This window comes from Galeopterus variegatus, unplaced genomic scaffold (assembly GCF_000696425.1).
Source record: "Galeopterus variegatus unplaced genomic scaffold, G_variegatus-3.0.2 Scaffold411, whole genome shotgun sequence".
Lineage (NCBI taxonomy): Eukaryota > Metazoa > Chordata > Mammalia > Dermoptera > Cynocephalidae > Galeopterus > Galeopterus variegatus.
The window spans coordinates 194,439-217,677 of NW_007726522.1; the positions used below are offsets into that span (position 1 = coordinate 194,439).

The following is a 23,239-nucleotide window of genomic DNA, read 5'->3' on the forward strand; positions in this document are numbered from 1 at the left end:
GGAGCTGAGATGAGCAGTGCAGAGCCTGACAGAAACAGAGCACCCAGCGTGCTGTGTCTGCCACTGTCTGATGCTTCATTGAGTTGAGACAATTTTGATAATTACTTGTAGAATCACAGCTCATTTTTTTAAGGAAAAAAACCATGAAAAATGGAAATCATTTTGCTTCTAGTTTGCCAGAATCTTTTCGTTCTCTTGTGTAAGAGGATCTACAATGATACATCGCATTTGAATAGTGTTGTATAGTTTTTCCAGAAAAGTTCTTTCATATTTTATTTGATCCTCATAATAGCCCTGAAAGGTAAGCAGGACAATTGTTTTCTCTGTTGAGGGATTAAGAAACAGACCCAGAGGGGTTAAATAACAAGGTCATTTAAAAGTGAAAATAAATAGTTGACGTTAATGTTAATATAATTTTATGTAACCTAGTGTAGCCAAAATATTACTATTGTAACATGTAATCAGTATAAAATATTAATGAGATAGTTTGCATTCTTTTAAATACTAGAAATCTGGTATGTGTTTTGCACATTTCAATTTAGACTGTTCACATTTCAGTGGTTAGTAGTAGCCACATGTGGCTAGTGGGTATTGTTTTGGACAGTGCAGACAATTACTCTTTTTTTTTTTTGGCGTCTGGCCGATACGGGGATCCGAACCTGTGACATTGGTGTTATAAGGCTGCACTCCAACCAACTGAGCTAACTGGCCAGTTCACAGTGCAAACAATTACTCTTAAAATCACTGACTTCACTTGGAAAATAATTTTCAGTAATTTGAGTAATGTACCAGCTTCCCAGACCAACCTACAAAAACCCATTTTAAAGAAATGGAACTCTATCAGTTCTACTTCCTCTTACTCAGTTAGGAGCTCTTGATTTCTATTATTTACATTTCTTCACTATGTTAGGACAGTGTTCTGAGGGGCAGGCACCTTGAAGTATCTCTTTGGTGCCATTCTCTGTAGGTGACAGTGCTGAATGAGGTTACTGTTCTGAAGCAACATGGAGTTGTTTTTTCAAAGAAGTTGCATAGCAGATATCCTTTATGTTGTAAGGCCTAGAAGAATCAGCACTGTATACTTTGAGTTTTATTAATGTGGTCATGGTTTCTGTGTACTGAAACTTAAGTTTCCGTTTTGAGTAAACTGTGAAAGAGACCAGGAGAGTTAAGGGGGGAAAAAGGCTTCTAACGTGCAAAATAATTTTTGTACTAATTCTTTGGCTTCAGAAAATTATGTATCTGATTGTTTGACATGAGGCACTAGTACATAAGTGTTCATATACTGAGTTTTCTCTAGTAAGACTAATATTTTTCTTTTTTTTTTTTAATTTTTTTTTCCCCTTTTTTGTCTTTTTTCGTGACCGGTAACGGGATCGCAACCCTCGGTGTCGCGCCCATACCGTGACCGGCAACAGGATTGCAACCCTCGGTGTTGCACCCGCACCGTGCTCAGCCAGTGAGCGGACCGGTCTCTATATGGGATCCGAACCCTCTGCGGGAGCGCCACCTGCTCCCAAGCGCCGCACTCTACCGAGTGCGCCACCGGGCCGGCCCAAGACTAATATTTTTCTACACTCAGATTTAAAAAATGATTTCTCCCAGAAATAGATTAAGTGTTGTAAGGCTAGTTGGCTTGTCTTTTTGCATTGCCCTTCCTTTTTTTTTTTTCTTTTACACTTTGATCCATAGAGTAAAAGATGGGCCTCCATTATTTTGTGTATCACTAGTGCTCTACAGCTTGGTAAAGCACTTCAGTGCCTGGATCAACCCTCTGGCTCTCCAGGGAAAGATTAATGTTTGGTGTGGCTTCAATATTTGAGTAATTACTATAGTTTTTACCACGTATATAGTTACGTTGATAGAATTAAAATGGTGTTTTTGGTAACTTATAATTTTTTTTTTTTTCCTTTTTGTCTTTTTTCGTGTCCGGCAATGGATCGCAACCCTCAGTGTTGCACCCATACCGGACCGGGACCAGCAATGGGATCGCAACCCTCGGTGTTGCGCCCGCACCTCGCTCAGCCAGTGAGCGGGAACCGGTCTGTATGTGGGATCCGAACCCTTGGCGGAAGCGCGCCACCGCTCTCCCAAGCGGCGCACTGTAGCAGTGCGCCACCGGGCCGGCCCGGTAACTTATAATTTAATATGACTAAGCAAAATGAATTATCATGCTCCATGGCAGTTAAGAAAAGCTTTATCTTTGTTTAGGAACAATTCCTGGTTATTTAATTACTAATTTTTCAGTCTTTCTTCATCTACCCGCATATTCTTGTATCTTTTATTTTCAGGATTCCCATACAATTGGTCTTAGTTTTTTTTTTTTTTTTTTTTTTTTTTTTAAAATGGCCGGTAAGGGGATCTTAACCCTTGACTTGGTGTTGTCAGCACCACGCTCACCCAGTGAGCTAACCGGCCATCCCTATATGGGATCCGAACCCGGGGCCTTGGTGTTATCAGCACCGCACTCTCCCGAGTGAGCCACAGGCTGGCTCAATTGGTCTTAGTTTAAAGGTTGATTTTTTTTTGCTTGGGGTCTGTCTGTGGCTCTTTTTGAGGCCTTGGAAGTTTGAATTAGTCACCTTGAGGTACTACTCCTACTGTCCTCAAGCCCCTGTCTTCAGTGTGCTGTCAGGAAACAGTAGGAGCAGGCATTGGAAGGCAGTGAAAGCAGAGTTCATGTCAGTTTAGCTTCTGATCATAGTAATTTTAATTGTCAGATGTGTCAGAAGTGACAAATTAGTTTGAAAATTTTTTTCCACTCACAAATTACTTGAAAGTTGACTATGTTTAACTGTAGTAGCAGCCTAACTGCCAAGAGTTAAATTTATTACTAATTTGGCCAAAGTGATTATATGCAGCTTTTCTTACAGAAAATTTACTTCATCTTTTATTTATTGTAACAATTTTTGAAGCCGTTTAAATATATGCAAAACTTATCAAGTGTAAAAGTGACAGTTATATAAAAAATCATTTTAAAATTAGATTATAAGAGAAATACAGCTCCCATTTTTAAAATTATATACTGTCATACAGCGATGTATTCTATGCTTTGTGTCTAAGGAAACATTATAAAGTTTTTTTTATTAATAAACATAGTATCAGGGACAATGGGGCACATCTGTGGGAAAAGCATGCTTTCTTTGCATATCTTTTCCTATGCAGCTCATCTAAATGGCAAATTCCTTATTTAATAAAAGTGTATATGTCTTATACAATAGTAATGTTATGAGCATTTTATCATAACAATCCATTTCTTTCAGTTTCATATTTACATTGTTTTTTGTTTGTTTGTTTGTTTTTAGGCCACTGAACAAAAAATCAAAGGTACGTTGTTTAAAGCTACTTTTTATTATTTTTTTCATTAAAGCAAGGTTGTTTATATGCGTTTTTATTTGCCTCCAGGATGGAGAAAGAAGAGCATGAAAGAAACAGAGGGGTGGGAACATATTTCTTCAGAGAGATCGCCTTGGAGTCATCCTATGGGGTTTTATGGTTTACTGTGGTATGTTACCACATTTAGAATATATGGCCTCCTTATAACCCACCTTAAAACTGTCTCCTAGGATGAACACAACTTCCTAACATACTCCCTTGTTTTGAGTCTTTGGGCACATACAACTTTTATACAGTCTTCCACCTAAGTCTTCTTGTGGTGAGGCTATCTTGAGGACCCCACTCCATTTCTTGGTGGGTCCTGCCCGCTCTATTCTTTGTTTTCTGTATACTGCTGTCCCCCACTCCTTGTAGGCAGATAGTGTCATCAATTTCTATATTATCTCTTAGAATAGTAGATGGCTAAACTATGGTCATTGCACCAGGTTGAACAGCACCCAGAACACCCCAAGTGAAAGACTTCAGGGTGATAAGGAAACAGGAGTATAATTCCTCTCCGATCTCAAATTAGTAGTCCTTCACCCTCCCAGGAATTGACTCCTTGGTAATGAAACGTGTAAGGCTCTCCCATGCTGAACTTGTCAAGCGTCAAGATTCTGAATTTTGATTTTTAGCTATTTCAAAAGTATGACCTCTGCATTTGGTTGGTATGTGCAGTCACTCACAATACTGCCTATCTTTATTTGAGGTCAGCGTTAGTTAAGGTAACATTTATTAGGTGCAGTTGTAGAAGAGTAAATAAGAACAATTGTAGCTTATATTTTACTGGAGAAAGAGTTGAAATAGGAGTATGCACCCAAGCACAGTATAGTATAATGTGATTTGGCTACAGTGAAGAGTCATAAAGTTGTCCTGGAGCACACAAGCATCATAGCTTAACACAGGGGGTTAAGAAAGATCTCCTTGAGATTATGAATCTTAAATAAAAGATGAAATGGACAAAGAAAGAATGAAATGCCAAAGGGATGAGCATGATTCAAGGCACAGAGAAAAGAAATAATGTGATTATATGCAGTGGTGGTATGCCTAGAGCATTAAATATCCAGTGATAAATGGGCAGAGTTGTGGCTGAAGAAACAGATAGGGGTCAGGTCAAAGACGGCCTTTTGTACTATATGATCTTGTAGGCAGTAAGCCACTGAAGAGCTTAAACAGGGGACTGACATGGTTTGCTTTTTCTTTCTTTCTTTAAAGCTGTTAACCACTGTTCACAGAAAGTGTTGGCTGAAAGATGGGTAGGGATTTGAAAGGTGAGTTAAGAGAAGAAAAGCACTCCGGGCAGAGGCGGCAGGTGGACAAGAGCAGGGAGTATGAGTATGCAGCTTTTATCTCTGGCACAGGGGGCGGGAGAAGTGACAGAATATAGGCCAGCAGGTAGGGGAACCATAGGGCTTTGTGCTGCTTAGGGAATGGAGAGGCAGCAGAGATGTTTGCATTTAAAGTGTCATGGTCGTAAGCTGTGCTTTGGGAACATATGAGTATCTTTGTCAGTAGTGTCTAGTGTCACCAGTGGAAGCAAGATCAGAGCAGGGAGAGAAGGAATAGAGGGCAAGGCGGGTTTGGACTGAGGGCTTGGCGGTAGGCATAAAGGGTGGATGACAGGTGTGTGAAGTATAGTTTGACATGATTGGCAACTGGTGAGATCAGAAAAGGAAGTGAGGGGCTGGCCAGTTGGCCCAGTTGGTTAGAGCACAGCGTTGTAATACCAAGGTCAAGGGTTTGGATCCCTATACCTGTCAACTGCTGGGAAAGAAAAAAAAGATGAAGAGGAATTGAAGGTGATATTGAGGCTTTGAACCCGGATGTCTGAGACAGTTCGTTACATGGATGTGGAACACAGGGAGGAGCACTGCCAAATTAATTTTTCCAAAATTCCACCTTCCTCACACCACTCCCCTGTATAGGAATGTTAAGTTACTGTCCCGAGTTGTTTCTCCTTCAAGACCAACCTCTTCTGAGCTTTCCAGGCTCTCTTTAATCTGACCTCCTATAATCTAACCAACCTGTTTCCCATCACTTCTTTATACTTTTTATAGCATTTTTATCTCTTCCATGCTCATTCTTGTTTTTCTTCAGTCCAGTTTCCCAGCCAAGGCTGTCTTTATCATGCCTTTCAGCTTTTCTAAAGCTCTCAGAGTTTGTCTTCTAATGGGTTGCTCCAGCTTCCATTGATCTCTCCTTTTCCAGGTTTTTAGTATGTTATGATGGATGTTAAATTTCAGCACTTGATCCGAAGTGCCAGTGTATTCTAAGATTTTTGACTGACCCATGGATATTTGTTTCTTCAACATGATCTTTGAGTATCTACTGTTTATATCCTTTCCAAATGTAAATCATCCTTTTATATTCTTACATAAAATGACCCATATTTGGGTCTTCTTGATTTTGGATTTTCCACTACTCTGAGAGTGTTGAGTATATGAAAGTCAACTTCAAAATGCATTGTTGTTTTGCTGCTGATCACCTACTTCATCCTGCTTTTGATGGTGGCTCCCTTCATAATTGGTCATACTTTTCTGATCCATGAAAATGTATCTTTTTATTTTTGTGACATGTATATGTCTCTGTGGTGCTCATGGTTTTGGGTTCACAGTGATTAGAGATTACAAGCTGGAGAGTTGAGGGGCAGGTTTGGCCCACACAGTGGTAGTGGTGTTTGCTGCTAAATGTTTTGTTTTGGGTTAATTTTAGATTTGCAGAAAAGTTGAAAAGGTAGTATTGATAGTTCCCATATACAATTCAGTTAGTTTACTCCATTAGTAACATCTTACATTACCATGATACATTTGTCAGAACTAAGAAACTGACCTTAGTACTCACTAAACTTCAGACTTTCACCAGTTTTTCCATTAGCAATTTTTTGTTCTAGGATCCACTGTAAGATGCCACAATGCATTTAGGTGTCAGGTCTCCCCAGTCTTCTCTGTTCTCCACAGTGTTTGTTTTTATTATTATTATTTAAATATTTAATTGATTGCTACCATTTAAAAGTCAGGAGAGTCTATTTTAGAGTTCCAGCTTCTCTTGAAGTACATACCGTCAACATCATTTTTTCTCTATGTTATAGAATCTATGTAAAGACCAAGTTTAGCCACATGTGGCTGGCAAATACTTGAAATGTGGCTAATGTGACTGAGGAACAGAATTTTTACTGTTACTGAATAACATGCCTAGAGTCTTCTTGATGGTCATAATACAGATTTTAGTGCTCAGACCGAGTTTAAGTATTTAGGCTGGCTGCAGCACCTCCTCTGGTATTATGTGTTGAGCTTGTTTCTTTCTATGACAATTGCCCTTTCCAGTTAAATAATGTTGTTGCCACTCAGTGGTAAAACTGTTTTTATAAAAGTTAGGTGTTTGTCAAATAGCATAAATTAAAATAAGTTCTTGATCACTTTTCTTACGAATGCAGTTAGGTGGTTATTTCTTGGTGGCAGTGGATTCATGAGTGATCTAATAAAAATGTGGACCAGTATAATGAGAGACATAGTGAAATTCTTGAAAGTTTTATTTTTACCTTGTGACTTGAACTTTGAAGAACTCTAAAGAGCATGAATATTTGAATGTTCAAATGTTTTAAAATGTCTTAAAAATACGTATATTATTAGTATCTCCTTGAAACAGCAGGGGAGTGAAGTGCCGAAAAATTTATGGTGAGGTATAGGGATGGATGGATAAATTGTAAGACGCCTTGTGGTGTATATAATGTAAAGGCAGGGAAGTAGTTAATGGCCCTTCTTCAGAATGTCCTTGGGGACTTAAGAATAAAGGTAATTTTTTTTCTTTAAAACAGCTTTTCAGCTCTGACACCAGCTTCTTGGAAACGTACAGATTATACATTGCTTGGAAAAGAATAAGCACTGTTTATTGTGCACAGTTTTCTCTCTCTCTCTCTCTTTCACTCAGTCACCAGTGCTTTCTTTAGGTGATTTCATAAGTAGACTGTATTCCAAAGAACAGCAAACTCCTGAGCTCCTAAGGGAGATGTGGGGAGCCTGGGGGGATCTTGATGGGAAGAAGGAATAGAGAGAAAAAAGATAAAGTTTGTCTTTTACTTTCTGGTGATCAAATAGGAAAGCACAGTTTGTTACTGCTGTTCTCTTTCTGGATTAATTAAAAACTTATATGAAACTGAATCAACATTTAAAACACATTTTTTCCCTTACACAATTGGAAACCATTATTACTCAGTTCTAGCCATAATATTTGTTTTTCTTTCAAACACAGTTTTATTACTTAAATTTGTTGATCTAGGGGGTGATCAAAATATTCAAGAACTATTAAGTCAGCTGCGTGTCATGTTGTAGACATTGTTATAGCTGAGTACATACTATGTACCAGGCACTGTGCTTTATATTTATTTCATTTAATCCAGGAAAATATTCTAAATATTTAATGACTACTAATAGGCACCAGCAATTCAGAATCATACTGAAGCAGGGTCCAGAAATCTTCTTAATGTGCTAAGAGTTACTCTTTCGTTTCTGAATTTTGGGAATCTGTGGGTCCCAGGGAAGGGCCTAGGGCAGCAGGCTGAACACTTTGGGACTTCATGCAATGGATTTTTAAAAACTGGTATGAGAGTAGGGCTTCGTCAGTGTGTACTAGCACGATATAAGTCTGAGTTTAAACCTCTCAACAGCCCTGTGAAAGTAGACAGTATTATCACCATTTATGGGTGAAACTGAGGCTAAGTAAAGTTTAGTAGCTTGCCAATTGGTTATGCAGCTAATGACTGCCTGAGCCACGATTTGACTGCTGACTGCTGGGCTCTACTGCGTCAGTTTCTTTGAAGACAGCCCTGCAGTTACATGGAAGATGGAATGGGAAGGGGACAACATTGCCCATGCTGCAGTAATAGTCATTGATTGAACTGAAACAGTTCATCTTTTAGAAGCAGTACAGAAAGGTCTTACAGTAGGTTTTATGGTATTTCCATGTTGATTGAACACAGAGAATTAAATAAAAAACTGTAGGACAAGCATATTTTTGTGAATCAGGTGAGTTTGACAGCTTTGCGGTGAGTGAGGCATTGGCTCTCAATTTATTACATCTTTGGGTGTTGATGAAAATTAACATGAGTTTTGAGGACCAAGCAATTAGGTGATTCTAAAAGCTTTCTCCATGCTTTGACCTCCACGCAGTGAAAACTAATCCAGTTGTGGAACAAAACCTCAGTGCTGGATTAGGTTCAGAATGTTTTTGCTCTGATTCTAAGAGGTATAAAGAGTTTTTACTGAAAAATCACATAGCCTCCATCTCCTGCATTCTTCAAAAGGGTGGAGAAAGCCCCTTCTGAAGGGCTTAAGCAATAGTAAAGTCCCTTTCCAGGATGCTTATTGACTTGATAGAGTTATAGCGTACAGTTTAACTTTCACAATATGTTTGACATGACTCAGTTTGTGTTGAAGGACGAAAAAAGAATCCCCAGATAAGGGAGGACTTCTGTATACCCAGAGGAAACATTGCTGGGTCACATGGTAGTTCTCTTTTTAATTTTCCAAGAATCTGTAAGATCTTACATTTCTCAATGACAAGGCCTCCTGTTATAATGAATTTAAGGAAATTTGGTTGCTTGGCAGAGATTACGGTACTGCATAGATTTTCAGAGGAAAAAACTGAGGACCAGATAGATTGTGACTTCAAGCATAATGTAGCTTCAACATAATGGTATACATAGAAAATGGTATTGTGGAGCTATGAGGATAAAAAGAAAAGGACACTTACAGGTGAAGATGACAATCCCATAGAGTCTGGTCACCCCAGACTCTGAGGTGCTCCTCTCTTCAGTACATCTACAACCCATTTCTGTCACACAGATTGGGAGGTTCTGCTTTTAGAATTAGAGCTTAGTTCAGTATTTTCTTGCACAGTTTACATAGTAGAAATTGTGACTTGTATTATAGGCCAATATTAAGTTATGCTAGAAGGGCCAGGTTGTGATTTCACATGTGCTGTGAAATCATAACATTTGCTCAATGAGATGTTGTGAAGGCAAATGTGCGCTGATCTCTTCGAATTAGAAGCAGAGTAAATTCTTACTGGTTAAGAATCTTACATCTTACTGGAAGATGTCTTTGAGCTATCTAAGATGAGATTTGTAGCTCTGCACTAACAGGATGAAAAAAAGGGTCTCCTTTCATGGGAAATAGTCAATAAAATGATTATTTTTAGATTTCAGAGTCACCATTTTTCCTTTCCTCCTTTCTAAAAAGAAAAATGATTTACATAGATTTGTATGTATAAGTCTAGTTTTATGTAGTCAGCAAGGTTGTGAAGAATGCTAAGGACCCCTTTTTGCTTTAGGCAAGAATCATTTTATTGCTAGCAAATGTAGATGTGTTTGCTTATAAATATTTAATAAATTATTAAAATTAGTAGGAATGAAAGATTTTGTACCTTCAGATGTCTGTGATGAGACTAAGCAGGACAAAGGAGACAGGAAATAAGTATGAGAAAAGCAGAGATTGTTGTGGTTAGCAAAGTGAGCTTTTGTTAAGGCTAGGTTTAAGGACTAAGGAAAAAGAATCCATAGTTGTTGGAGGTTTGTGGGAGCATCTGAAGAGTTGTTTCCTGAGCCCTGAGGTTCTATAGTCTTTTGCTTCAAAGAAAACATAGCAGGGAACTTCTGGTTTAAATTTTGGAGTAGAATTAAGGATGGATTAGCAAAAGTAGCTTTACGAGAGTTATAACCAGTTAAAAGAAATCTGCAGATTAGGAGAAAACAATATGTATACCATAATTTGTTATCTGTGTTTAATTTGCTCTTTTATTCTTTTAATTGTCATGAAAGTAGTATCTGTCCCTCAGAATGCATACCAAGAGTGAGAGCTTTTATCTCAGTGCTGTAGCCTTAAGGAAAATGTACCTAATGAAATAGTGTTTATAGGCAGCAGATTTGGCCAGAAGCAAAAAGCATTGAATCACTTACTAAAGATAATCCTGGAATTTTGGCACAAACAGCATAGTGGTTAAAGGCTAGGCTTCTGAGTCAGATGGACTTGGTTGGACTTGATTATTGCCTTTGCAGTTCATTTCTGTGACCTTGGGCAAGTTTCTTAACCTCTAAACTCAGTTTGTCTCTATAAAGGAGATAATCCAGACTACTTAAATGTTGTGGGAATGAAATGATATATAGAACATAAATCACAGGGCCTGGAGCTGAGTATGTAATAGATATCTCATTCTTATATTTACTGATTAGAAATTAATGATTTGCACCTTTCAGAGAACAGCAATTTGTGGTAAAATCTACAACTGCAGCTATCCCAGTAGGAAATGAATGCAGAGACCTTTTTTGCAATCCTTTCTGCTCTTTGTCCACTAACGTTAACTCATTGAGCATAACATTCATGTTTTAGTATTAACAAATCAGTTTTAATGGCTATGAAATAATTTTTAAAATGGTTAATCCTTGATTAGCCATTCACCTATTTTTAGAGAGTTTATAGATGAAACTTAAGGTATACCAGAATGAACATTTGGGTACCAAATTTGGTTGTAAATTTCAGCTCTGCCATTTACTACATGTTCGAGCTGAGCAGTCTTCTTCTGAGCCTTAGTTGCCTCATCTGTAAAATGGGAGTAATATTTCAAATTTATGGAATCATGATGAGGATAAAAAGATGGCAGATATAGTACTTGGTAACCAGCTGATACTTGGTAAATTTTAATTTCCACCACTGTGTTTTGCAGTATCCTAGCAACCTTTTAGTCTCTTGAAACAATGTGCTAGCAGTTTTTCCAGTCACTTCAGGGTTCCTCCCATTTGCTTTTTTCTCCCATTAAAGTAGAACCCAGCCCAGCAAGGGTGAATCACAGTGTAGTGTCTCTACTGTAGTGCAAGGAATATGTCTTACAATATGAGAATGGGATATGTATCTTTTTAGATCTGTCAGGCCCAAATCGGTGTTGAATTGTTCTGGCTTATATTTATTTCTTTACTGATAAAATGCAATGCCCTGTTTAATCATTTACACTTTTTTCTTTGTGTAAATTGTCCATTCTCGTTTGCCCAGTTAGTTCTTGGGCCTAGAGTTTTTGTTGGCAATTTACATGAGCTCTTTGTATAATAAGCTCATTAACATTTCATCTGATGTATTTGATGCCGATATTTCTAACATTATGGACTATTTCATATGTCTGAAGTCATTCTGTGGATGGGATACCAGGAAGGATTATCTAAATTTTGCCCAATACCAGGCCCCATTGATGATACATACACAGAAGATGCAAATACATGTTCAGGAGGAAAGCAAAATTAAATACTGTCTATACTATTAGCTTGGACTCCAGTCCTAAATTCTAGTGACTTATGTTGAGTGCTTCCCTGTGCTAGGCCTAGTATCCTTAAACTAAAACAGTACCTCTTTTCCTTAGATTAGGATAGTGAAGGCTGGGGAGAGAGTGGATCCCTTCAATTTGTTCCAAAGGGCAGATATTTTCCAGTTTGCCTTTTAATTTGAAATAGAATATGCATCAATATATATAGCATAATTTTATTTGGTCAAGGTTATCAGTTTTTTACTTTTTGATTTCTTGACTTTTTTTATGCTGAGAAAACCTACCATTATCTAGAATTAGAAAAATTTTTGCCTGTGTTTTGTAAAAGCTTTAAAAAAAACTTTAGTGTTGTATATTATTAACTGTTTAATGTAGCTGAACTGATTAGTAAATCTGTGAGACTGAAGAATCTGTTGCTCCTAAACAGTCCTAATAAAGCAAATTGGGCAATCACTGTTCTAGAATTGTAAGGGAAAAGAGACTAAGGGCAAAATTTTTTCTTTTAAAGGGTGCATCTATGCCTGAGAAATAGAACTTTGACCATCTGACTTTTTTGAGTTTTATGTTTTTGGACAAGGTTTGGTGGATAGATTAATCAAAAATATTGGAAATACTATATTGTGAATATTGCTTGTGGGTATCCTTCATATCTAAAAGAAGATCTTGTTTTTAGAACAGATGTAACTTGTTCATTTTATAGAAGAGCAGAATTTGGTAGTAGGATGATTTCATCCTGATTTTCATTAATGAAGGAGGTCACAGAAATATCTTACTCAATGATCTAGACCTGGAGGATTATATCAAGGCAAATCAGCTGTGTTTCTCTGTGTGTTGATAATTTAAGGTGGGAGATGTTTGGGTAGGAAGATAGAGTCTCTTGAGGGAGCAGAGCTAGGTGCTTCCTTAAGACCACAGGAAACTGTATACTTCCATTTCTTTATTTGTGAAGTGAATTAAAACTAAGTAAGTTCAATGTAATAATTATTTTAAATTAATATCTAATTTTGAACTAATTGTTCATTATATCTTGATGTTTGGTATTTTTCCTTAGGTACTTTCAACAGAAATACATTCATGTGTTGCTTAATGACAGGGATCATATGTTCTGAGAAAAAGGCATCATTAGGCTATTTTCTTGTGCAAATATCATAGAGTGTACTTATGCAAACCTAGACGGTATAGCCTACTACACACCTAGGCTATATGGTATAGCCTGTTGTTTGGACCACTGTTGTATATGTGGTCCACTGTTGACCAAGAGGTTGTTAGGCAGTGCATGACTATATTAAGACTGGCTTGTACCTTTAAAAAATATGAAAACAGGGCTGGCCTGTGGCTCACTTGGGAGAGTGTGGTGCGGATAACACCAAGGCCATGGGTTTGGATCCTATATAGGGATGGCCAGTTAGCTCACTGGCTGAGCATGGTGCTGACAACACCAGGCCAAGGGTTAAGATCCCCTTACCAGTCATCTTTTAGGGAAAAAAAAAAAAAGAAAATAGTTTATGTTTCATGTTAGTTTTTAAGTCTTAATTTTCAAGTTTTTAGCCAGCCATTCAGTTCAAACTACTTGCTAAACTTAGCAGAAGTTAATGGATTGACAAATATTTAGCGTTTTCCAAATTGGCTACTGGCACTTAAAACTGCCTTAACATATCCACAACAAAAATTCTAGCACTGCATACGTGTATCTGCTTAAAGGCCAGACTTTCCCTCTTTGCCCTTCAGCATTCAGAACTGGCTGAAGTTGGTACAGGACAAGAAATGTATATTATACAGGGGAAGTATATTATAAATCATCTTATGTACTTATTAATGAGTAAAAGGATTTTTATAGTAGTACAGTGTTTGGCCGTGTTTTACATGAATTTGATTTATAAACTCATTTTAATTGAATAGAAGTGCTCTTTGCATTGTTCAGCTAGCTGGCTTCCCCACTCCTACCCCCCCACCTTCACCCCTACCCCCCCTTAAAATATGAATTCAAATTATTGGGCCTCAAATGCAGGGGAAGCTTGCAAACAGTACTTCTATATCAGTAAAATGACACTGTGCTTTTCCTTCATTTTCTACTGAAAGCTGCAGAGTGGGAAAGCAATGGAAGAGGGAAATACTTTTCTTTGGAATTTCTTGTTTTAGAGAATTTTGAGTCTACTTTGAAGTTCTCATCAGGTTTGTGCCTTTTGAAAATCTGTGCCCCAGTGTGATAATGCTGCTGCTGCTGGAAGAGTTGAGTTCAGCCAAACTTAATTGTTCTTCCTCTGATCATCAGACAGATTCTTTAATGTGTATGTTATTGAAATCTACCTTATTTTAGGAGAGTAGCTAGAATAATTGATTTCAGAGTTTAGGATTGAAGAGAATACAATTACATATTAGAAATATTAACAATAAATAGAGAAGAAAAATACTATATGTGGTGTTGCTTGATAAACAGTTAAGTTTTGAATATGCTGGTTTGTTACATGTTTTCTTCTATCTAAGGATTTTATTTTGTGGCTCTTAAAAGCATAAATTGTCTGTAATAAAGATTTTAAAGAATTTTTATCTGTAGATGACACTTTTAAAAATAACATTTGAACAATTGTACTTTAAGGACTTTTTAAGCATCAAGTAATCAGAGTTTAATATAGTTATTTGACAGATAGAAATTTTGTCTTGTAATTTTTAAGAACCCAACTTCTTGATTTGTTAGTGAATTGCTTTTTTCTTACTGATAATGCCTAATCTCATTCGTTTGAGAAGGTAGAAAACTTTTTCTTAATAAAAATAAAAGATAAATACTTAGGAAAATCCTGTGTTCCTATTGTTGCTGTTATGCAAGAGTGACATTTTCTAACTGAGGAGCTTTCATTGGTACACACCATCTTGTTTTCAAAGAGCTTACCTGGTCGTTTTGTTTTTCATTTGTAACGACACATATTTAGATTAGAAATAGTACAGTATATTCTATAGACATGTATTAAGTAATATTTTTTAGCTGGTAGTTTTAACCTTTTCAGTTTTTTTTTTTTTGTGGCTGGCTGATATGGGGATCTGAACCCATGACCTTGGTGTTGTAAGGCTGTATGTACTCTAACCAATTGAACAACTGGCCAGATCTTTAGCACTTTTTGTTAATTCAAGTGCAAATCTATATGTGGTTTTTATTTTCGGGAGATCATCTTAACCCTACATTCTGTTAAAGTGACATGTATTAAAATGGCATTTGTATACTGTGCCTATCATTTCTGCCAGTATTTTAGAAGATTTGCAGTGTACTCAATAAGAAAACTATTACACAAAGCTAAGTTATAGACTTTGGAAGGATAGGCATATTTAACAGCTTGAGGTATTAAGGCATGGAAATTGGTATTTTGGGAATTGGTAGTAATCAAAGCTTATTGATGGCTGGTTCACATTCATATTTGGATTGTTGTTTCTATTAAATTTGTAGATAGTCTAAGTCAAGTTCATTTATTAAATACAGATGCTCCTCTAATAATAATAAACCCATCTTAAGTTGAAAATATCATTAACTCAAAAATGCATTTTATACACCTAACCTACCAAACTTCATAACTTAGCCTAGCCTACTTTTTTTTTTTTTTTCCCTTTTTGTCTTTTTTCGTGTCCGGCAACGGATCGCAACCCCCAGTGTCGTGCCCATACCGGACCGGGACCGGCAACGGGATCGCAACCCTCGGTGTTGCGCTCGCATCTCGCTCAGCCAGTGAGCGGGAACCGGTCTGTATGTGGGATCCGAACCCTTGGCGGGAGCGCCGCCGCGCTCCCAAGCAGCGCACTGTAGCAGTGCGCCACCAGGCCGGCCCTAGCCTAGCCTACTTTAAACATGCTCAGAACACTTACATTTGGGCAAAATCAATCTGGCAACACAGTACACTATAGAGTATCAGTAGTTTACCCTAGCGGACACTGGCTGACTGGGAGCTGTGGCTTGCTGCCACTGTCTAGCATTGCGAGAGTGTGTCATACCTGGGAAAAGATCAAAATTCGAAGTATGGTTTCTGCTGAATGCATATAGCTTTGGAACTGTCATAAAATAGAAAAATCTTAAGTCAAACCATCTTAAATTGGGGACAGTCTGTATTTTCTGAAATAAATTTATTAGCATGACATTTAAAAATATTATTTTAAAGATTTAAAGAAGTAAATGTTAATTAAAATGTTTTTATAAATTTAGAACTTGGTATATTTAGGACTTTGTATGTTAAATTGTCTATTTTCTATTCTTGGTTTTTCACTTGATTATAAGACAATTGCTGTGCATTTTTTTTCAAAAAATAGACTAGTTTTTAGAACAGTTTAGGTTTACAGAATATGTTTTCACATAAATATTAGAAAACATATGAAGTAGTAAAACTTAGCAAAAATCGGTAATTTAATTTTATTATTGGGCCATTTCATTGTTTCACTATGTGGGAAGTCCTGATTTGGAGCACAGTTTAGGAATATGTTGCTTTAAATTTTATTCTAAATGAGTAATTTTTCCATTATTTAAAATTAAAATTTTTTATTTCTAGGCCATTTCCAATTTTGCCCATCTCCTTTCAATTGTGAAATAGATGAGTTGGGTCACAGTATGGCAAAAATATGAAAGTATAACTTTTTACTGGGCATGTACTAGCTGAATGTATATACTAGCTAAATGAAATTCTTTTCCTTTAAAATATTGTTCTGATACTATGGAAAATATGTTAGGGATAATTAGGGAATCTTTTCATATTAATGATCATATTGACTGAGCTTGTCTTGTTCTCTGCATGCTGGCTCTAGATTTTCTTTACAGCAGAGATTTATTTAAAACTACTAATTTATACTGGTGGCATACTAACCAGTAACCATCATTGTCCTTACTCTTTCTCTTGATCTTTCATTCTGTTTCCTCTTTACTGGTTCTTGGTTATTCCACCTCTTGAATGTTGATATTCCATAATATCTGTGGATTCACTCATTTCCGGTGTGCTGACAATACTTGAATTGTTCATTCTACCCATAGTTCTTGAGCATTTGAGCATGTGTTTTTCTTGATAATGGGAGTACCAGTGATAAAGTGAAGGAGAAATATGAAACCAGTACTTACAGAGTACATCCACAGCAGTGTAAAGGATTTGTAAGTTTTATTGGAATGAAAGAGGGCAAGTTGGTTGTCATAAGATGCTTATAAGATTAGCAGAATCTGGAAGGGGGGCGATTAGTTGTTTCCTATGCAAGATGGACAGAAAGATTTGCAAGAAAGGTATCAAGGCATTTTGGATAAAAGCAATAGAACCAAAGAACATAATACTCTTTGAGGGTAAACTGCAGGTATTTGGTGTGGTGGAAAAGACAGAAATGGACATGGACATACCAGGATATGAATCTGGAACACTGGTAGAGAGGGGCCATGCTGAGGAGTTTAGATCAGTTCTGAACATGGTTTTATGATATAGATAACTGTAGGGTAGATGATAGATTTGGGGAGACATGAGAGTGGGTGGGGCAGGGATCAATACTTGAGTCAGGAAGACCCGTTAGGAAGTTTTTGCAAGAGTAAATTGATGAGGGCCTAAATCACAGTGGTGGCATTGGAGGCACCAGAATGCATTCGAGCAAGGAGGTAATCACTTGGGCCTCTTGACTGACTAGATCTACAGGGATGGGGAGAAACTGAGGAAGAAGATACTCCTTCTTGAGTAACTAAATAGATAGGCCATTTGCTAAAAAGACCAGCTCCTTCTCTTCCACCTCTCTGGCAGTTATGACTTATTCTTACCTCCACTTCCCTCCTGTCTGCTGCAGTTTCTTCTCATCCTGCACCTCTCATGACTTCTTCCACCTGGATGTTGAATCCTAAGTCCATATTTTTATCCAAACTTTTTTTGAACTCTGTAACCGTATGTTCAATTGCATTCTATGCATGGATGTCCTACAGTGATGGTTCTCAAAGTTGATCTGAGGCCAGGACCTCTGGGAACTCTTTCATAAGAGCCACAAGTTCAGAACTATTTTCATGAAAGCAGGGAGACTATTTGCCTTTTTCACTCTTATTCTCTCGTGAGTATGTAGTAGAGTTTTCCAGAGGCTGCATAACGTGGGATGTCATAACAAGTGGGATGCAGAAGCATATGTGAGAATCTGCATGCCTTCTGTTAAGCTGGGTGTTAAAGAGATTTGCAAAAATGTAAAACAGTGCCATGCTTCTTACTAATTTTGTTTTGGAAAATACAGTTACTTACCAAAAAATATATTTATGTTAATATGTAATGGGTTTATTTTGTAAATAGATTAATATTTTTAAATTTCTCTGTTTAAATTTCTAATATGATAAATATCTGTAAATATTTACCCACATAAATATCTATAAATATAACCCACATAAACAAAACTGTTTGGAGTTCTTAATTTTTAAGAGTGTAAAGGAATCTTGAGACTAAAATGTTTGAGAATTGCTATCCATTATTACCAACAAACCTAATAATATCTGAAACTAAACTCATTCCCTCTCACTTTCCAAACTTGGTTTTTGTCTTCCATTTCATGCATTGTTGAATAGTATGCTGTCTACCCAGATTCCAGGCCAGAAACTTGGGGGTCATCCTTTTTTCCTCCTTTTCTTACCTAGAAGCTACTGGTAATCTCTGACATTTATTAAGTACTTACCATATGCTAGGTACTGTTCTTAGTTCTTTACATCTGTTATCTTGTTAAAGCTTCACAGCAACCCTACTTATCCCTGTTTCACAGATGGGAAAACGGAGGCATAGAGTGGTTAAGTATCTTGCTATGATCATACAGCTCTTAAGTTGCAGAGTTGAGATTTGAATCCAGCCAGTCTTTTGAACCTGCAGTTTGTTCTGGAACAGTGTATGTAAGATTAATATTACATGTTTCTCGAGAGTATACATACCCATTCACTCATTCACTCTTCCTGAAAAAAAAAGCCTTGGTGCTTTTTAGAGATAAATCTTAGTGGATCTTTTTGTCTTCTGCTCTATATAGGACCTTCTTCTCTCTGTGATCAGGCCAAATCTGACCCACTACCTGTTTGTGTATATGAGATTTTTTTTTTTTTTTTTTTAAATGACTGGTAAGGGGATCTCAACTCTTGGCTTGGTGTTGTCAGCACCACGCTCAGCCAGTGAGCAAACCAGTCATCCCTATATAGGATCCGAACCTGTGGCCTTGGTGTTATCAGCACTGCACTCTCCAGAGTGAGCCACGGGCCGGCCCTGTATATGAGATTTTATTGGAACACAGTCACATCATTCATTTACCTGTTGTCTCTGGCTGCTTTTGTGCTACACTGGCAGGATTGAGCAGTTAACCACAGAGAGTGTGTGGTCTGCAAAGCCTAAAATTTTTTCTACCTTGCTCTTTACACAAAGATTGCCAACCTGTTATATAGAACATTGTTCAACTCAGCTGGGTTTTCTGTTTTATTGGTGTAGATTGCACATAGTATTTTCATGTCTTTCCAGAAGCTTTACATTTACTCCCAGTACTATTTATATCTCTTCTTTTTATTCCCATTGTTTGGTATTTTTAAAATTTTGCCTGACTTATTGGTAACAGTGTTATGTTGGTGTTCCATCTTTTGCTGTGCTTTGCTACAATTTAAATACCAGCAGACTTATACATGTTTCTTCAAAGTACACTAGTAAAAAGCAAAAAAGAAAAAAGTATGATAGTGTTGATCATTGAAACTATCTGGTCCTGATGAGTGCCTTCATAAATTTCTTTATTTCTCCTGTGCTAAATAGTTAATCTATTTAGATTTCTGGCTTCCTCTGCCATCTGTGTTAAACTATTCTCTCCTCCAGCTTTTCAAACTGTTTTATAGAGTTGAGCCTAAAGAAATATCGTAACTTTAGAAAATAATTTCTTATGTTTTTCCATTTTCATTTTTTAAAAAATTTGTTAACTAGTAGTTTATTTTTTTCACTTAACCATGCCTTGAATTTATTTATAGGTTCACTTTTAAAGTCATTGAATTCTTTTATCTTTACTAATTCTTTCTGCTTCCTTTAGTTCTTTTTTTACCTTCTTGAGTTGGATGCTTTCTTGTTTGTTGGAAATAATTAAGACTGTGAATTTTTGTTTGAGCACTGATGTAGCAATATCTTTTTTTTTTTTTTTTTTTTTTTTTCCCTTTTTGTCTTTTTTCGTGTCCAGCAACGGATCGCAACCCTCAGTGTCGCGCCCGTACCGGACCGGGACCGGCAACGGGATCGCAACCCCTGGTGTTGCTCCCGCACCTCGCTCAGCCAGTGAGCGGGACCCGGTCTGTACGTGGGATCCGAACCCTCGGCGGGAGCGCCACCACACTCCCAAGCGGTGCACTGTAGCAGTGCGCCACCAGGCCGGCCCAGCAATATCTTGAAATTGAATATATATAGCGTTTTCACTATTATTTTATTGATATCCCTGCAGTTTTGATGTTTATTTCCTCTTTAACTTGAAGTTTATTTAAGGCAGTTTTATTTGCTAGTTTTGTGTTTTCTAGTGACATTGTATTGTAATCCATAAATATCATCTGTATTATATTCTGCGCAATTTATTGATGTTTTCTTTAGTATCGTATAGTGTGTGTATGTGCGAACTTTTTATGACTGTTTTGTGGGTACTTGTCAAAAAAACGTTGTGTTACCTCCTTCCACGGTATATAGTTTTGCCCTTTTTCAGTTTTTCCCCCTCTGTCTGAATTTGGTTTACGTATATGAAGTTTGGTATATAAAAGTTCTTGACTGTTTATGTCTGTTTGTTTCTTTTATCAATATGGAATATCTCTTATCATTTATAATGCTCTTTTTGAATTCTTTTGTCTGATGTTAATATTGCTTTCATTTTAATTTTTGTAGGATTTCTTAGTGGTTTATCTTTCTTTATACTCCCCGTCCCTCCCCAACTTTACTGCACCGTTTTGTTTCAGGAGTGCTTTTTACAAAGTATATTCCTTAAGTTTGGGTTTGTTTGTTTTTTTCTTAATCCAGTTTAAGAGGCTTTATTTTTTGACTAGTGAATTTAATCCATCCACATTTATTGTGATTACAGAAATTTGGGGGCTTATTCTTGGCATCTTATTTTATATTTTGTATTGACCACAATTTTGAAAATTTTTAAAATTCCATTTCTGTGTCTGTTGAATGGATCAAGTTTTTAAATTTTCATTTTTTCCCCTTTCAGTGGTTTGGTTGCTTACTGACATTTAACTTACATTTCTAACTACACATACACAGTAGCCAAAGTTATTCAGTATTTATATCTGTTACCCAGCAACTCTTCCCACCCACCACCCCCCGCCTATACCCATTACTACCAGACCCCATTTTATATCTGAGATTCTACTTCAGATTATTTATTTTGATTTTATAATCAATAGTTACATTGTCTTAATGTCTTTACTGGTTCTAGTGAAGTTTTCTGGCTTTAGAAATGAGTACCTATCTCAGCCTTGTTTTCCACATGGCACTTTACCGATCAGAAATGCAGCAGTTATTTGAGTTTGAGGAAGGAAGGGGTGGATTGCTGGATGACAGATGTAGATACTGCTTCTGAACTCCTGGTCACTTTTGATATAGTGTTAGGGTTCTTATACATGTCTTCATGTAGGTCATTCAGTGTTTGCATAAAGGTTATTTTCTGATTCCTTAAATATATAAAGACTATTTTCTTGTTGCTTTCTCGCTTAAATAGCTACCTTGTTTGGGTATAAAATTGTTGTCAGACAATGCTTTTTTTTTTTTTTTAGTAATAAAGTGGCAAAGAAGCTTGTATTACAGTATCCTGTAGCCATCTTAAGCTTACATTGCCAAATACCATGCTAAGTCCAATACTGAGCATGTAAAAGCCCTGTAATTTCATGGCTACATATACTTTATCTTCCTTTGGTTAGGAGGTACTTTTGGCAAGGCAGTGGGTGGGTGGGGAGGGGACGGCTTGGCCGCTACAGGGATGGAACCCTGGACCTTGATGTTGTCAGCACCATGCTCTAACCAGCTGAGTTCACCGACCAGCCGTAAGAGGTACTTTACAATGTTCTAGTGCCTCATTGTCCTCATGAAGTAAGTGTTTTTAATAGCTAATATTTGCTTATTACTGTGTGAGGCACACAAATAAATATACATTTACCCTACCTATTGAGAGCGTTAAATTGTTTGGGAGACAGATATTTCTCATATAAAGTAATTAGGCCTAGAAAGCACTTGGCTCAAATTATTAATAAGAGGCTTGTCAGTGAACGTTAAGAAGAATGGAAAGGATTCCAAGTAGTAAATAGAATATTTGTCATTTGTTTATATTACTTTATAAAAATTGAAGTCACTTCAAATAAAATAAGAGGTCAATATAATAGTACTGGTATGAATGATATAGACTACATCCACCCACATTTCAGAGAAGAAAGACAATAGTGAGGCTAGATTGTTAAGTGAGGGGAGGTCGTAGAACTGAGAGTGGTTAAGAAGAAGTTGGGTGACTATTGTAACTAACTCAGGTAAACAAGGCTTTAATCACAGCTTCATGTACATTGTAGGCATTTGATAAGTATTTGTTTATTAAAGCCACAAAAACAGCTTCTGTTTACTGAATGGTTGCAATATGCTAGGCACTTGACCAAGACTATTCCTACTTTATAGAGGGGGAAGACACAGAGATAACCCAGGCAGTGAGTGGCAGGGCTGTTTTAATTCCTGGACTGGAACTCTGAACCCTTGAACAGAGAGTTTTCTCTGAGTGGCTTTACCAGTAACATGGAGGTGTTTCACTTCACTTATCTGACAGTGGTATCTGTGAAGATGTATCAAAATTTCACACAAACATTAAAGTGCTACCAAAGTATAAGGTGATACTGTGCCAGTCACTGAATAATAATAGCTGCAAAAGTATTAAGGTAGTATTATGCCATTCATTGAAGAATAGCCACTGTTTATGTGGCCTTATATTCTCTGTTTTAGAAAATTAGCACCTTTAACCATAGGATATATGGAAAGTATAGGTATTATCCCCATTTTACAGAGGAGACAAGCTGGCTCAGTTAGGATTATACAACTTGCCCAAAGACTCAAAGCCTAGTAAAGGCAGAGCTGGGATTGAAGCCTGGGTCCACACGGCACCAAAAGCTCATATACCATGCCATCTCTAGTTTTAGAGATTGGGTGTATTTTCACTACTTTAAGGCATTTCATCAGTTTTTTTTGTTTTTTGGTTTTTTTTAACTTATTTTATCTCTTTTAGGAGTCCAAAAATGTACTATTTACAATTCCTGGTTGTTAATACAATAGACAAGTAGGTAGTTCTCTGATTTGTTTAAGGCAAATTATTTTTCCAATTTCAATTAATCTCATAGGTTCATTCTATTATCTTTTTATTTACTTTCATATTGAGTTTGTCTCATTTGATTCAGACTTTATATTTTAACAGTGAAAAACAGTGTTAACTTGGACTTTTTGTAAGGAAGCTGTCAGATTGTTTTCTATCCCCTTGTTCTTACGTTGTCTTCCAAAGATGAAAAATAGCAACCAGACATATTAAAACTGAAGCAGAATAAGAACAGTTACCAGGAAATTGGGAATTCTTTTAG

At 36.9% G+C, this 23,239-nt stretch overlaps 1 protein-coding gene across 5 annotated transcripts in view; it reads left to right on the forward strand.

Annotated features, from left to right (window-relative positions):
- Positions 1-23,239, forward strand: part of TNRC6A (trinucleotide repeat containing 6A) — a 94,015-nt gene that overhangs the window by 27,033 nt on the left and 43,743 nt on the right. For all 5 annotated transcript variants that reach the window (XM_008568453.1, XM_008568455.1, XM_008568456.1 and 2 more), the window contains exon 4: positions 3,306-3,327. In XM_008568453.1, the coding sequence (XP_008566675.1) occupies positions 3,306-3,327 (22 nt within the window). The remainder of the gene's footprint in view (positions 1-3,305; positions 3,328-23,239) is intronic.